The sequence below is a fragment of the Branchiostoma belcheri genome, unplaced genomic scaffold, assembly GCF_001625305.1.
Source record: "Branchiostoma belcheri isolate BF01 breed outbred unplaced genomic scaffold, Haploidv18h27 scaffold171, whole genome shotgun sequence".
Taxonomy (NCBI): Eukaryota; Metazoa; Chordata; class Leptocardii; order Amphioxiformes; family Branchiostomatidae; genus Branchiostoma; species Branchiostoma belcheri.
This window is the reverse complement of record NW_017803169.1, coordinates 37,225-49,842: the sequence shown is the minus strand read 5'-3', so window position 1 is coordinate 49,842 and position 12,618 is coordinate 37,225. Positions and strand designations below refer to the sequence as shown.

Sequence of the window (12,618 nt, the reverse complement as noted above, 5' to 3'; positions counted from 1 at the left end):
ACTGTAATTAGTCAAAATATAACGCAAAAGAGCGTGTTTAACGCTATGGTAAATAAATAGACTGGCACTCGATGAGAAAAACAATCAGCTATAAATTGAGCTTTCGTCTGCCATCTATAAATAATTCTGCAATTTTCCCTGTTCTGATCATTACTACCTATTTCAAGAGAGAAAAGTACGTTTGCTGATAGGAAGACATACAAATGACACACTAAAGAAAGAGTAAAGTGTGATGTTCTTCTACTACCCAATGCCCCATCCTCATGACGAACCATGTTACACAGTTCTAACTTATCCAAACACAACAAATTTAAAAAAATACACAAAAGAAACGATGTTTAGTCACGTTGCACATCAAACACACTAGAGATTGAAATTGTCTGGCCCTTCAAATAATTACTGAGTCTTGTTTTGCCAAGGAAGTCATTTCGTCATTTCCTTAGAGCTTCCTGCACATATTTTCCAATTTTTATGGGTTCACCACACCACGAAGTGGTGGTGAACCCATATTGCTTTTTCTGATGTTTCTTCTCCTCCTCCTGCCACTTCTTTAAATTGATTCAACTCCTTCATTTTTGGGCGAAATTACCTGTAATTTCGTATAGAGGTAGAGTGGGTAAATACCCTTAGGCGTTTTTAAAATTTTTTTGATACAAGCTTTTACAATCGTTTTATTTGCTTTTTAGTGGTCCCCATAGGAAAGTACTGTGGGGGCGTACGCGCGTGACGTAATAAGAAAGGAATTCGGGGGAAGGCCCAAATATGGGCATACAAGCAGGTGTGGTCATGTTTGCAGATGTGGCTGTTGATTGGCTGTTGGCTAATTAATTTATTTACTACCATTTTCACGTACAATAGGGGGATTACCAGCGCGGCTGGTCCACGCGGTCTCGGCCGTGGGCCATGATACTCTGATATTGGATACCGATTCGTGTGATTCCTATAAACATTTCACCTCACTACGAACTAGTTGGAAGAATTATAGCTGCATGGATGCCTGTATATGATTTTAACAAACACTGAAAATCTGACGCAAAAACTGGCAGATATTTTGCTCTTCTCTGTTGGAACAACGCAAGCGGGAGGTCAATGACCTGCGCCCCGCGAGTACTGTAAACAACGGTACGTAATGTGTATCGTCGGCGCACGCCCCGACAGTTTTCAAAGATTGGACAGGGAGCGGCGGCTTCTGCTAGCCGGATTGATAGTTACGTTACATCAAGGTACCGGTGGTTCAAAAGTGAACCTGATAAAGAAGGAAATCTCCTAGAAAGTCCCTTACTAGTACTTGAAGCGATCGTTACCGCCACGTTGTTCACTTTATATGACATACAATGCAGAGAGTAATGGAAACGTGTCCTGATAGCTCGGTTGGTAACGCGCAGGGCTGCAAGTCCAGACATTACGAGTTCGAACCCCGGTACACTGGATATTTTTAATTACCCTTTTTACAATTTTTAACAATTTTAACATTTTTAACAATTTCAACAATTTTAACCATTTTAACCATTTTAACCATTTTACATTTTAACAATTTCAACATTTAATTTTAACATTTTCGTTTTAATATCCATTGCTTTGCTTTTAACATTCCAAAACTGATTGTTCTTACTCAAGAATTTCAATAACTTCGAATGTTAGTCTTTTGTATTTTTTCAACATACAAACCAAAATCACTTTGATGTTGTCACAAAAGTAACATCTGTGCGCGCATCGGTTTTCGTTCATTTAAAAACTACAAGTACAAAACATCTGGAAACTAAGCAAACATACTCAGTAAATTGATTGCTGTAATTCCCGATTTTTTTTCACTGTACCGCAACGCAAGCGGGGGGTCAATGTTCACGGTTTTCACTGTCACCTCTGTATTGTGAACTTATCATTACAGTTAGGAAATAATTCCTGGGCTTTCTTTTCCTGCAACTGTCACCACCGTGAATATATAGTTCCGTGAACATGTCCATTTTTCTCAGGCCGTGAAAATTTTGCTTCCGTTAGTAGTAGTTACAATCTCATCAAAAGTGTAAGTAAAGCTGTCGAGATTTAAAGTGCGTGTCGTTGTATCTTTGTAAAAAAAAAAGGAGATAATTGCCAAGTGCCAGTTTTGTAAATACCTGTCGAGATTCAAACAGCTTGTCCTTGTATAATTGCAGTATGATTTATTTAGAATCTCTCATTTTTGTTTGGGGAAGGGTATGGAGTGAAATTCCTACATTTGCTCCGAAGCGAATGTTGGCCTTTCTAGTTTAAACGGATTCAGCTTCTTCATTTTAGGGCCTAAGGTCCTGAAATTTGGTATGGAGGTACAGTGGGCAAATACCCCTAGGCGTTTTTTAAATTTTTGTGATACAGGCTTTTAGAATGCTTTTATTTTAGTTTTTTACCTTCGCCAAGAAGGTTATGTTTTCAGTAGCGTTTGTGTGTGTGTGTGTATGTTTGTGGTTTAGCAAGATAACTCGAGAAGCAGTGGATGGATTGGAATGAAACTTGGTAGGTGGGTAGGTCTTCATGAGACGTAGAAATGATTAGATTTTGGCCCCCCTGGCGGCTTTCCTAGGTACTGCAGCTGAACTTCCGGTTTTGATATCTCATGTTCTGGACATGCTAGGGTCACGAATTTTGGTTGGTAGATAGCTCTTGGGGTAGGGAAGAAGTGACATGAGTTTGGGTCCCCTAGCGCGTTGTTCTAGAACTGCAGGAGCATTTGTTGAAAAAAATTTGAAGGATGATAACTCAAGAACCGGTTGACGTATTGTCGTGATTTTTGGTATGTAGGTAGTTGAAGTGATGCTTGACATAATCAGATGGCAATTATGCAAATCAGGAACTAATTTGCATAATTAATGAGGAAATTCTATAAATCTGCTTGGTTCGATAATAGAACTATGAAACACTTGTGACATCTACTTGAGAACGAGAAAAGCATCTGAGGATATAGATTATGTAAATGAGGACCTAATTTGCATAATTAATGGAAAATTCTTATAATTCCATAGTTGTAACTGCTGCACCCCGAATTTCATACTTGCCACATTTGGAAGTTAAGTGAAGGTGAACATCAATAAACATAATTTATTCAAATCATGACATCATTTGCATAATTTATGAGGAAGTGCTATAATAGCCTTTTTGTTATGATAAGGCTGTCATTGGATGGAGAATATGATCAACTGATATAATCCATGCAAATGAGGCTCTTATTTACAAAACCAATGATTAAAATTGTATAATTCGTCACCCGCAAGGGTTAACATCATTTGGCGAAGGTATGAGATCGTGGAACTCTTGTTGGCTGTGTTATAGCAAATGCATTACTGTGTTAGTGTGCCGTGTTTACCACGGCTGGGCATGAGTCATCACAATGGAATGCAGGGCATCAACCAATAGGCATGCAGCTTTCCTCTATACTTCTTGCTGATTGGCTGTTGGGATTTAACTTGATTAACACCTGCACAGAGCATTTCCACCTGCACAGAGCATTTCTTGCTGATTGGCTGTTGGGATTTAACTTGATTAACACCTGCACAGAGCATTTCCATACTGACAGTATATCTTTATTCAAGTGTTTTGGTAGGTATTTCAAGCTTTTCTGCTCCAGCATTGGAATGCGGGGCATGAACGTTTTTTTTTTTTTGAAAATCAACAGTTTGCATTATGCAATTAAAAATCCTAACCAATAAAGTAGGGAATAGCTATCCAACTGTTGTTTTAGTTGTATGTTACTTCATATTATAGTTATATCAATGTAAATCCTTGTTTTCCCTTGTGTTTCTCATTCTTTCCCTGCCATGTCGTAAAATGTGGTGAACCCATCGCTGTATTTGCTCCAAAGCAAAATCAAACTTATCTTCTGATCCATGACGTTATTTTCGTCTTTCGTGTCTGTTTTGAGCTTCACCAAAACGTGTTTGCAGTAGTTGATATTTTAATATTAATACTAGCTCTAAAAATATCACATATATTTTAGGGCTTGCTGCAAATATTTCCAAATTTATCTCCGAATCTATGACGTTATTTGAGAAAGAGAGAGAGAGACTGGTTTATGTGTACAAGTACACACCAAAGCCTGTAAGCAGCCATATTTGGCTGAATAGGAAAGGCTTGAAAACACAACACAAAATGCGCTAATAGATTGGCTATATTTTTGTCCCTCGTGTCAGTTTTAAGCTTTGTCTGTTTTAAGCCTCGTCACTCGCTACGGCCTGCCATATCCTGACGATTACGTCATGTGTTCTCATCCCTACTATTATGGTACATTAAATCTGCGGCAATGGACCTATTTCGCAAGATCTCCAATGCCGAACTTTACAACAGAACTGGCTGTAGTAAACTCACCACGGAGATCACAGGCAGAAGACTCAAGTGGTTAGGGCATGTACTGAAGATGCCTGACAACAGGATCCCCAAAGTCGCCCTTAACTGGAGGCCAGAAGGAAAGAGGAAAAGAGGCAGACCAAAGACCACATGGAGGAGAACGGTGTCGGACGACCTGGCGGCCATGGGACTGTCCTGGAAAAGTGTTAACAACATGGCGCAGGACAGACCCAGATGGAGGAAGAAAGTCATGGCCTTATGTCTCACAAGGGACGAAGAGGATAAGTAAGTAAGTAAGTAAGTAATGGACCTATTACATTAGGTCACACCAAGTAAATTTTATGGATGACGTCCTTTAGAGACCCTAAATCTAATGCGAGAGGGCGAAAAAAAAACAAGAAGGGCCCTAAAAAACAAGATGCCTAGATTAGAAATATACTAAGAGACGACAAATGTTAGGACACAAATTGAATGAGGTGACACAGTGTAACAAGCAAGAAGTCTTTTATTCATCATCAAAACAGCAATAAATCTGGTGGAACAGCTGTCCTGTTTCTTTCATCACATTGTTGCAGGCCCGCAGAAACAAAGCATAAAATTGCGGCACTGTCGTCACTCTTTGGTCATAGTTACTGGAAGCAGAATTTCTTGTGTTTTTTTTTTCTAGGAACAGGCCAAAATCAATGCGCGCGCGGACGTCATCCATAAAATTTACTAGGTGTGGCCTTATTACGTCACAGTTTGCATACCGCAATGAATACCGGGACAGTTTGTGGTCAATTGATGTTTATATTGTACAGGTGTGTGAGGTTGTGTAGCGTTACATATACTACTTTCGTCTACTGTCACAACTAAGTCACCCATTATGGCACGTAATGCTGTTTCAAAAAAACTAGACCCAGCAAAAATCAATTAAGTACAGGTAACTCTCCTGCCTAGCTATATTCTTTTTAGGCCGATTTCTACTATTTATTCAGCCTGCAAACGAGTCTGGCGAACACTTGTCTAAAATGGCTGTTCTCCGGTATTTCTTTAGCCTGTATTTAAGTCCGATCCGATAGTCACTAAAGCTACGGTCACAACCCGCCGTACGTGCTTTTTGTCCGTACGTTTTTTGGGAGGCTACGTCTGCTACGTTTTTTCTGAAAACAGTTGGAAGGAGTGGCGTCGACGCACGTCACTCGCCCGGTTTCGCAAGGTGTAATTGTGTGTCTTGTGTGTAATTGTCTGCACGCCACGCCTGGCCGTCAGCGGTTGCGTGCATCGTACGTTGCGCAAGTGGTAAGTGAGTTGTACGTGCTTACAACGTACGATCTCTGTGCGATTGCAACTTTACCGTAAGGAGGCCGTACTCACACGTGCGTCTTTCGTACGGTACGTACGGGGCACGCGTGTCGCTCGTACTCTCACGCACGGGTGGTGAATCCGTAGACCGCACGCAGAAAAAGTTTTACATGCACTTAAAGTTCTACGGCGTGTCTGCGTGCTCCCAAATCCGTAGGATTCTGTACGGAGGCGGTACTCACCACGCACGGATACCCTGCGTTTGCCCACGATTTTGCACGTAGACAGCACGCAGAAGCACGTACGGCGGGTTGTGGCGGAAGCTTAACAACCAACCAGTTGCAAACTGTACTGTAGCGAACCAACTCCCCGGCATATTATCTGTCAATTTGGCATTTGGCATCTGGCATTTCGTTCAAATCTTTTCAAATCGGTACGTCCTGTAAAGTTAAACTATTTTAGCTTAGGTTCTCGTTATTCCTGTATTCTCATTACCCGACTTCGTCTGGGCACCTGCAGCTTGAATCACAATCTTTATACCCGAGGTCTTGTTACAAGTCCATCCTGTAGCTGCGGGTGTCCATATGAAACGATTGCTCATTATTTATTGCACTGCCCTATATACACCTACCAGCGCTTAGTCCTTTTTGGCAAGCTTTCAAGCATACTTGGTAATATTGTTGATTTAAACACCCTTTCTGATAATTCCATACAATATTTAGTTCTTCGCGGTAGTTTCCTTTGTTCCTATGACATCAACTGCAAAATAATGTTAGCCGCACAAGATTATATATTAGAAACAAAAAGATTCTAACTGTATGTGTCTTCTGGGATGGGAGGATTGTTACTCACGCGTGATCTCATGTATTTTTAATTGTCTTGTAAAATATTTTTCTTTCATTGTAAAAGTGGCTGCGAGAATATAAGTTGTACCTAACTTGAGTTCGCAGTCACTTAGTCCATGTCTTTTCATTTGTAATTCTCATTGAGTTTCTGAATAAAAAAAAAAAAAAAAAAAAAAAAAATTTGGTAGCCTAGAACCAATCCCTATAGCTCGTAGGGTTTGATCCCAGGCTAAATTCTATTTGGCCAATTTGTACTCTTTCTAGCCGCTATCTGAAGCCTTGTAGCGCTACATAACCATATTTGTGCCAAATTCTAGTAGGTACCCCTTTCTGAAATGCCTGGAGGCATTAGAAAATCCTGGTGCAGGCTAGCCTTCTGAAAAGTCTGTTGGAGACTATCTCTAGCCTCGGAAATGCCAGGTTGAGGCTAGCCGGCCGTCTCCAATCGAACACAAAACCTAGTCTGCACCAGACTCCTTTGCAGGCTAAATAAATAGTAGAAATCGGCCGAATAAGGAAATATCGTTGGCCAGAGGAGTTGGCCGACCAGAGAGGGTACAGTTTGCTGCAAAGGCTGTCTGGTGGATACTACACAAAACCCGTCCTGGCGGTTGATTTCCTTCTGACGTCACGCCCTGCAGTCTGAGACAGTCTTGACGCACTCGCACAGACTTAAGGAGGTTCTTGAGAAGGAAGCTGCTGCGTCTTCACATCCCGCGCGTCTCAGATCGACCCTTCTGGAGTCTTCAAGGCGGCCTTGAGACGTGATCTTTTTTTTTTTAGGACAGACGAAAATCAATGCGCGCGCGGATGTCATCCATAAAATTAAGGCGGTGTGGCCTAAGTATAAAATGCATGTTTTTCAGTGGTTCTACAGAAAACATACATGAAATGAAGAAACCCACTTCAATTCAAGTCAATCACCGACAGATTTATTTGCAAACATCAAGCAAAAAAAACAAGGCACACAATCCCAGCTTATTTCTAGCACTGTCAGTTTCTGCAGCTACTTTCGTGAAACAATTAAAACAAAATCTACCACACAGCGCGGTTATAGGAAACTAAACACATTATTAATTTCATCAGGTTCGTAAACAACTGAATAGCATTTTATCACTAGCCGACGTTTCGATGACCGTCTGTCATCTTCATCAGGGCAATTCTGACTGGTTAACTGTGCACTAACACTAGATGTTACTTGGTGCAAAGTGTACTAAAGGTGTTAAATAGTTCACAGTGCACTTAAGCTAGTTTTGTTCTGTTTACAATACATTCCGGAACGTAGTGTAATTGTGACATACATACTAGGCATTGTTACATCATAGGGAAATATGCGGTTCCAAATGTAAAGTGTTTCTATTTATAAGATTTGTTAACTGACAATACTGAGCTATCACAGTCCCAAATGGAAATTATTAAAAGTCTTGTTACATATGTGTTATTAGGAATCATAATAGTTACAAACAATAAGAAAACCAATGTCAGTTGTTAGGAATGTGATCCCAAACATGACTAAGTTTATACCCCCCCGGTTCATGACTTTAAACACATTATTATATATGGCGACACAAGTGAACAAACGTCGTCATAGTATAACAGCATCATCACAGCCATGAAAAACTTTTAGTAGTTAATAACTGAACATTAAGTCATCAAATTTCAATTGTCATATTTGTGAAGACACATGTATATATAGTGAAGAGTCAACCCTATTGTTTAGTAACTGAAACATCATTTACCAACAGGCAACCAAAGTTTGAACTTTCTACCAAAGGGCAGGAATGGTAATTACGTTTTGTCGCGTTACAGTTGCTTCTAATTTCTAGTTGATCATCTAAAGATATTTGAACTCTATAAAACTTTAAGTACAAGTTGTCTCTAGAACTTGACTGTAATTTGTTCATATTGAATGTAACCAAGGTCACAGCCTGTAACCAAGGTCAATGTCGTACAGAACCGGGTCAAGGGCACGCTCTAGGTCATCAGACTGCCGTGTCTGTTCCTGTGACGTCAGGGCGTGCCTTCTAGCGGTTCTTGGTTGTGACGTGTGTGCCGGGGTGGAGGGAGGGGGAGGGGCAGGAGTAGGACTGGTTCTGCGTCTCTTGTTTCCTGCACCAGATCGCCAGGAACACGGCCGAGGCGAGAAGCGCTCCGACCAGCACGCCAAGGAAACCGCTGAGGAAGACTGAGAGGGAGAATCCAGGCGAAGGCCCGCTGCTGCCAGTGGCTGACCCGCCGGCCGGAGGGGTGGCGCCGGTAGTACCGGTACTGGTCTCCTCCTCACAGATCAGATCCTCCGGCTCTACAGCCACCAGCAAGCTTTTCCCCTCCAGGTGATCAGGTCCCTCACACCGGATCGTCTTCTCAAATGCTAGAAACCCTGTCAGCCTCCGCTTGAATGGTAACATCCTGCAGTCACACTGCCAGGGGTTGTCGTCAATGTTAATGCGCACAGTTCCGTCGTCATTAGAGGCCAGGATGTCATACGCCGCGGGCGTCAGGGTCTCCATCAGGTTGTTGTCCAGCTTCAGGTAACCTTTAGTAATTAGGTTGGAAAAGGCCTCCACTGGGAAAGCGTTGATGTCGTTGTTTGATAGGGAAATGTATCGGTACGCTGGTGAATGGGACAATATGTTAGATCCGATGGCGACGATGTTGTTGTTCTGAAGTTCCAGTCGGTACAGGCTCCGGGAGTTACTGAAGGTCCCCGCCTCGATACTGTGGATGCTGTTGTTATGTAGATCAAGCTCACCCAGGTTATCCAGTCCCACAAACATGTCCGGTCGGAGACTCGTTAACTGGTTATTGTAAAGGTTCAGGGTTCGAAGCCCAGGAAGATTGAAGGTTCCTGCCTCGATACTGTGGATGCTGTTGTGAGACAGATAAAGCCCCTCCAGGTTATCCAGTCCCACAAACATGTCCGGTCGGAGACTCGTTAACTGGTTATTGTTAAGGTTCAGGGTTCGATTGAGCCCGGGAAGATTGAAGGTTCCTGCCTCGATACTGTGGACGCTGTTGTTACGTAGATCAAGGCTACCCAGGTTATCCATTCCCACAAACATGTCCGGTCGGAGACGGGTTAACTGGTTATTGTAAAGGTTCAGGGTTCGAAGCCCGGGAAGATTGAAGGTTCCTGCCTCGATACTGTGGATGTTGTTGTGATCCAGACGAAGGGTACGCAGGTTATCAAGTCCCAGAAACATGTCAGATCGGAGAATGGTTAACTGGTTATTGTGAAGGTACAGGTAAGTTAACCTGGTGAAGGTGTAAAACGCTCCGCTGTTGATTGTGGAGATCTGGTTGTGTTGCAGCCGTAATGTTGTCAGGTTGCTGTACCTGGAGAAGTCGGACTGGTTTAAGGTTGTGAAGGCGTTGTTTTGCAGGCTTAGGGACGTGATCAGGCTTGTCGGCAGGTCCTGAGGAACACTGGTGAGGCTTTTGTTGCTGCAGTCACACCCCCGCCGACAAGAACACTCTGACGAACAGCTGCTGCTGCATCTGGCTGTGGCCCGACCGTACGGTGGATACTGGCGACAAAATATTAAATAAATGTCCCTGTCTTCCTGAAACTTATTATGACATTTTCATATTGAACTTCTATACCTACAACACAAGACAAAGCTATATAAATTAGGCCTATTACTGCAAAAACTACTCAACTATACAGGGCACCTACAGTCTGGAATAATTTGAATAAGACCTTAAAGCTATGCTGATTTCATGAAAAAAAACTCAACACTTTCCTAGGTCTGGTTCACTCAACATTCAAATCACGTTCTTATTACGTATTCTCATTATTTTATTTCATGTACTGTACTGATTGATTGATTGATTTATTTCTTATTTTTCCATTTGCTTGTAGCCAAACCTATTGATTTTGTTTGGTTCACCGCATTTTTTTCATTACTGATGCTAAACTTGATTTTATTAAGGCAATTGATTCATTTTTAATTGTATTTGTTTATTATCTTAATATTGCTTCTTTATTGTTTCTATATTATATGTCGTTGATGAAATTGTAACATTTTATTGTATTTCTTTGATAAAACTGTAAAAATTGTAAAATAATGATGGGGAGGAATTCAAACAAGCCTTACTGCTTTTCTTCCCCCCCCCCCTTGCACGCTTTAGTCCATAGTATTATATTCTTTTCACTTTTATGTATATGCTAATAGATAAATAGAAAATAAGATAAAATAATAAATACAGGGTATCCTTGTGGTGGGTAAGGGTATCCTTGTGGTGGGTAGCCTCTATAGCGGTCGGTTCGACTCTGCCAGGCTGCAGTTGTACCGGTTTCCGCCAGGAGGACCAGCAGCAGAACCAACCAGCCGTTGTTGTCCATCTTGTCTGTAGGACAGAGATCAGACACGTCGCTGTTGATTATAACATATAGATACATATAGATACATATATACATACATATATCTATCTATCTATCTATCTATCTATCTATCTATCTATCTATCTATCTATCTATCTATCTATCTATCTATCTATATCTATATCTATCTCTCTCTCTCTCTATATATATATATATATATATATATATATATATACTATATCTATCTATCTATCTATCTATCTATCTATCTATCTATCTATCTATCTATATCTATCTATATCTATCTATATCTATCTATCTATCTATCTATCTATATAGATAGATAGATAGATAGATAGATAGATAGATAGATAGATAGATAGATAGATAGATAGATAGATAGATAGATAGATAGATCACGGCTCTGGAATTGTATTTAGTTTTATCATAACTAGATTAATTTACTACTCTACATAAACAAGTTTATCAGAAAGGTCTTTAGAGTTAGAAGTAGGTTAGAAGAAAACACCACCCTGTCATGTTATGGTAGAGTCGGTTATGGACCCGCAGGTTCGTATATCGGGTATTCATGGTCTGTGTTTGTTTGTTTGTTTGTTTGTTTATTGGTTCGCATATAATTTAATAACAATAAATTGAAAATGTTACTGACAATAAAATAAAATGCTGGGGAAAGATATGAAGCCATAGTGGCTTGTCTGGGATCTTCCCCGACAAAATTAATTAACAACTGAAATAATGCTAACAAATCACATGATAATAATAAATAACAATAGGTAATTAATAAATTTGATCAATATGATCAAAATGATAATAGTAACAAAACAAATAGTAACATGAATAACAAAAGTGATTGATAAATAACGCTAATTAGAAATGATATGTTAAAAACTATAACTTTAACGTTAACAGAACTTTAACTGCAATACAGACATTGGCAGAATTGAAGCAATAACTCAAGAAAATAAATGAATTTTAAAGAGAAACGGAGATTCAGACTTATACAGGTGAAATCAAAGTAATAAGAAATCAAATGTCGGTGGAAAAGAAAAGTAGGTGATTTTTAAGATTTCGTTTAAAGCTAATTATTGATGTTGAACATTTTAGGTGGAGCGGGAGATTATTCCAAGTAGTTATACATTTATATTTTACACTCATTTGGGCTAAGGACGTTCTAACTAGGGGGATATGGAAATGGGCACTTTGTCGAGTTTGGTAAGTATGAAAATGGGAATTAAGATTTAGAAGACCATTAAATGTGTCTGGAAGAGAACAAGTAAGGAATTTAAACGTAAATAACATCAGATGAAGTTTGTTTATGTCAAAAATATTCAAAATATTAAGTTTTGTAAACAAAGGTGCAGAATGTGCGTGGAAAACTGGCGCCGGTGGCTGAACGAACAAATCTTTTTTGGAGTAATACTAGGGGCTGTAGTGTGGTTTTGTAGGCGCATCCCCAGACTATATTCCCGTAGGTTAGATATGGGTATATTAAGCTATTGTATATGGTAATAATGGTTTTTTGAGTAAGAAGATGTTTAATTTTTCCAATAATACCGATAGTTTTTGAAATTTTTTTACCTAACATAGTTATATGTGGTTTCCAGGTGATCAATCTAATTGTGCTTTGACGCGCTGTTTAACAATATTTAGTAGTCAAACTGACTGCCCCCCTCCTCTTTGGATTTACAAATGCGTCTAACAATCTCTTTTCGGTATGATCAAATTATGCAAGGCTAAGTTTCTTGCTTTAATATTAAAATTAATTACCGGCAGATGCTTGCCAATCTTAAAGTTTGTTCTCTGGAGTGTTTCTACCGTATCGCCTTAATT

At 40.1% G+C, this 12,618-nt stretch overlaps 1 protein-coding gene across 1 annotated transcript in view; it reads right to left on the bottom strand.

The window, feature by feature from the left end:
• Nucleotides 1-8,038: 8,038 nt before the first annotated feature.
• Nucleotides 8,039-12,618, bottom strand: part of LOC109466930 (SLIT and NTRK-like protein 3) — a 7,720-nt gene continuing 3,140 nt past the window's right edge. The window contains exons 2-3 of the mRNA XM_019764802.1: nucleotides 10,651-10,793; nucleotides 8,039-9,970 (exon numbers count right to left, since the gene is read on the bottom strand). Coding sequence (XP_019620361.1) covers nucleotides 8,468-9,970; nucleotides 10,651-10,788 — 1,641 coding nt within the window. The 5' untranslated portion in view covers nucleotides 10,789-10,793 and the 3' untranslated portion in view covers nucleotides 8,039-8,467. The remainder of the gene's footprint in view (nucleotides 9,971-10,650; nucleotides 10,794-12,618) is intronic.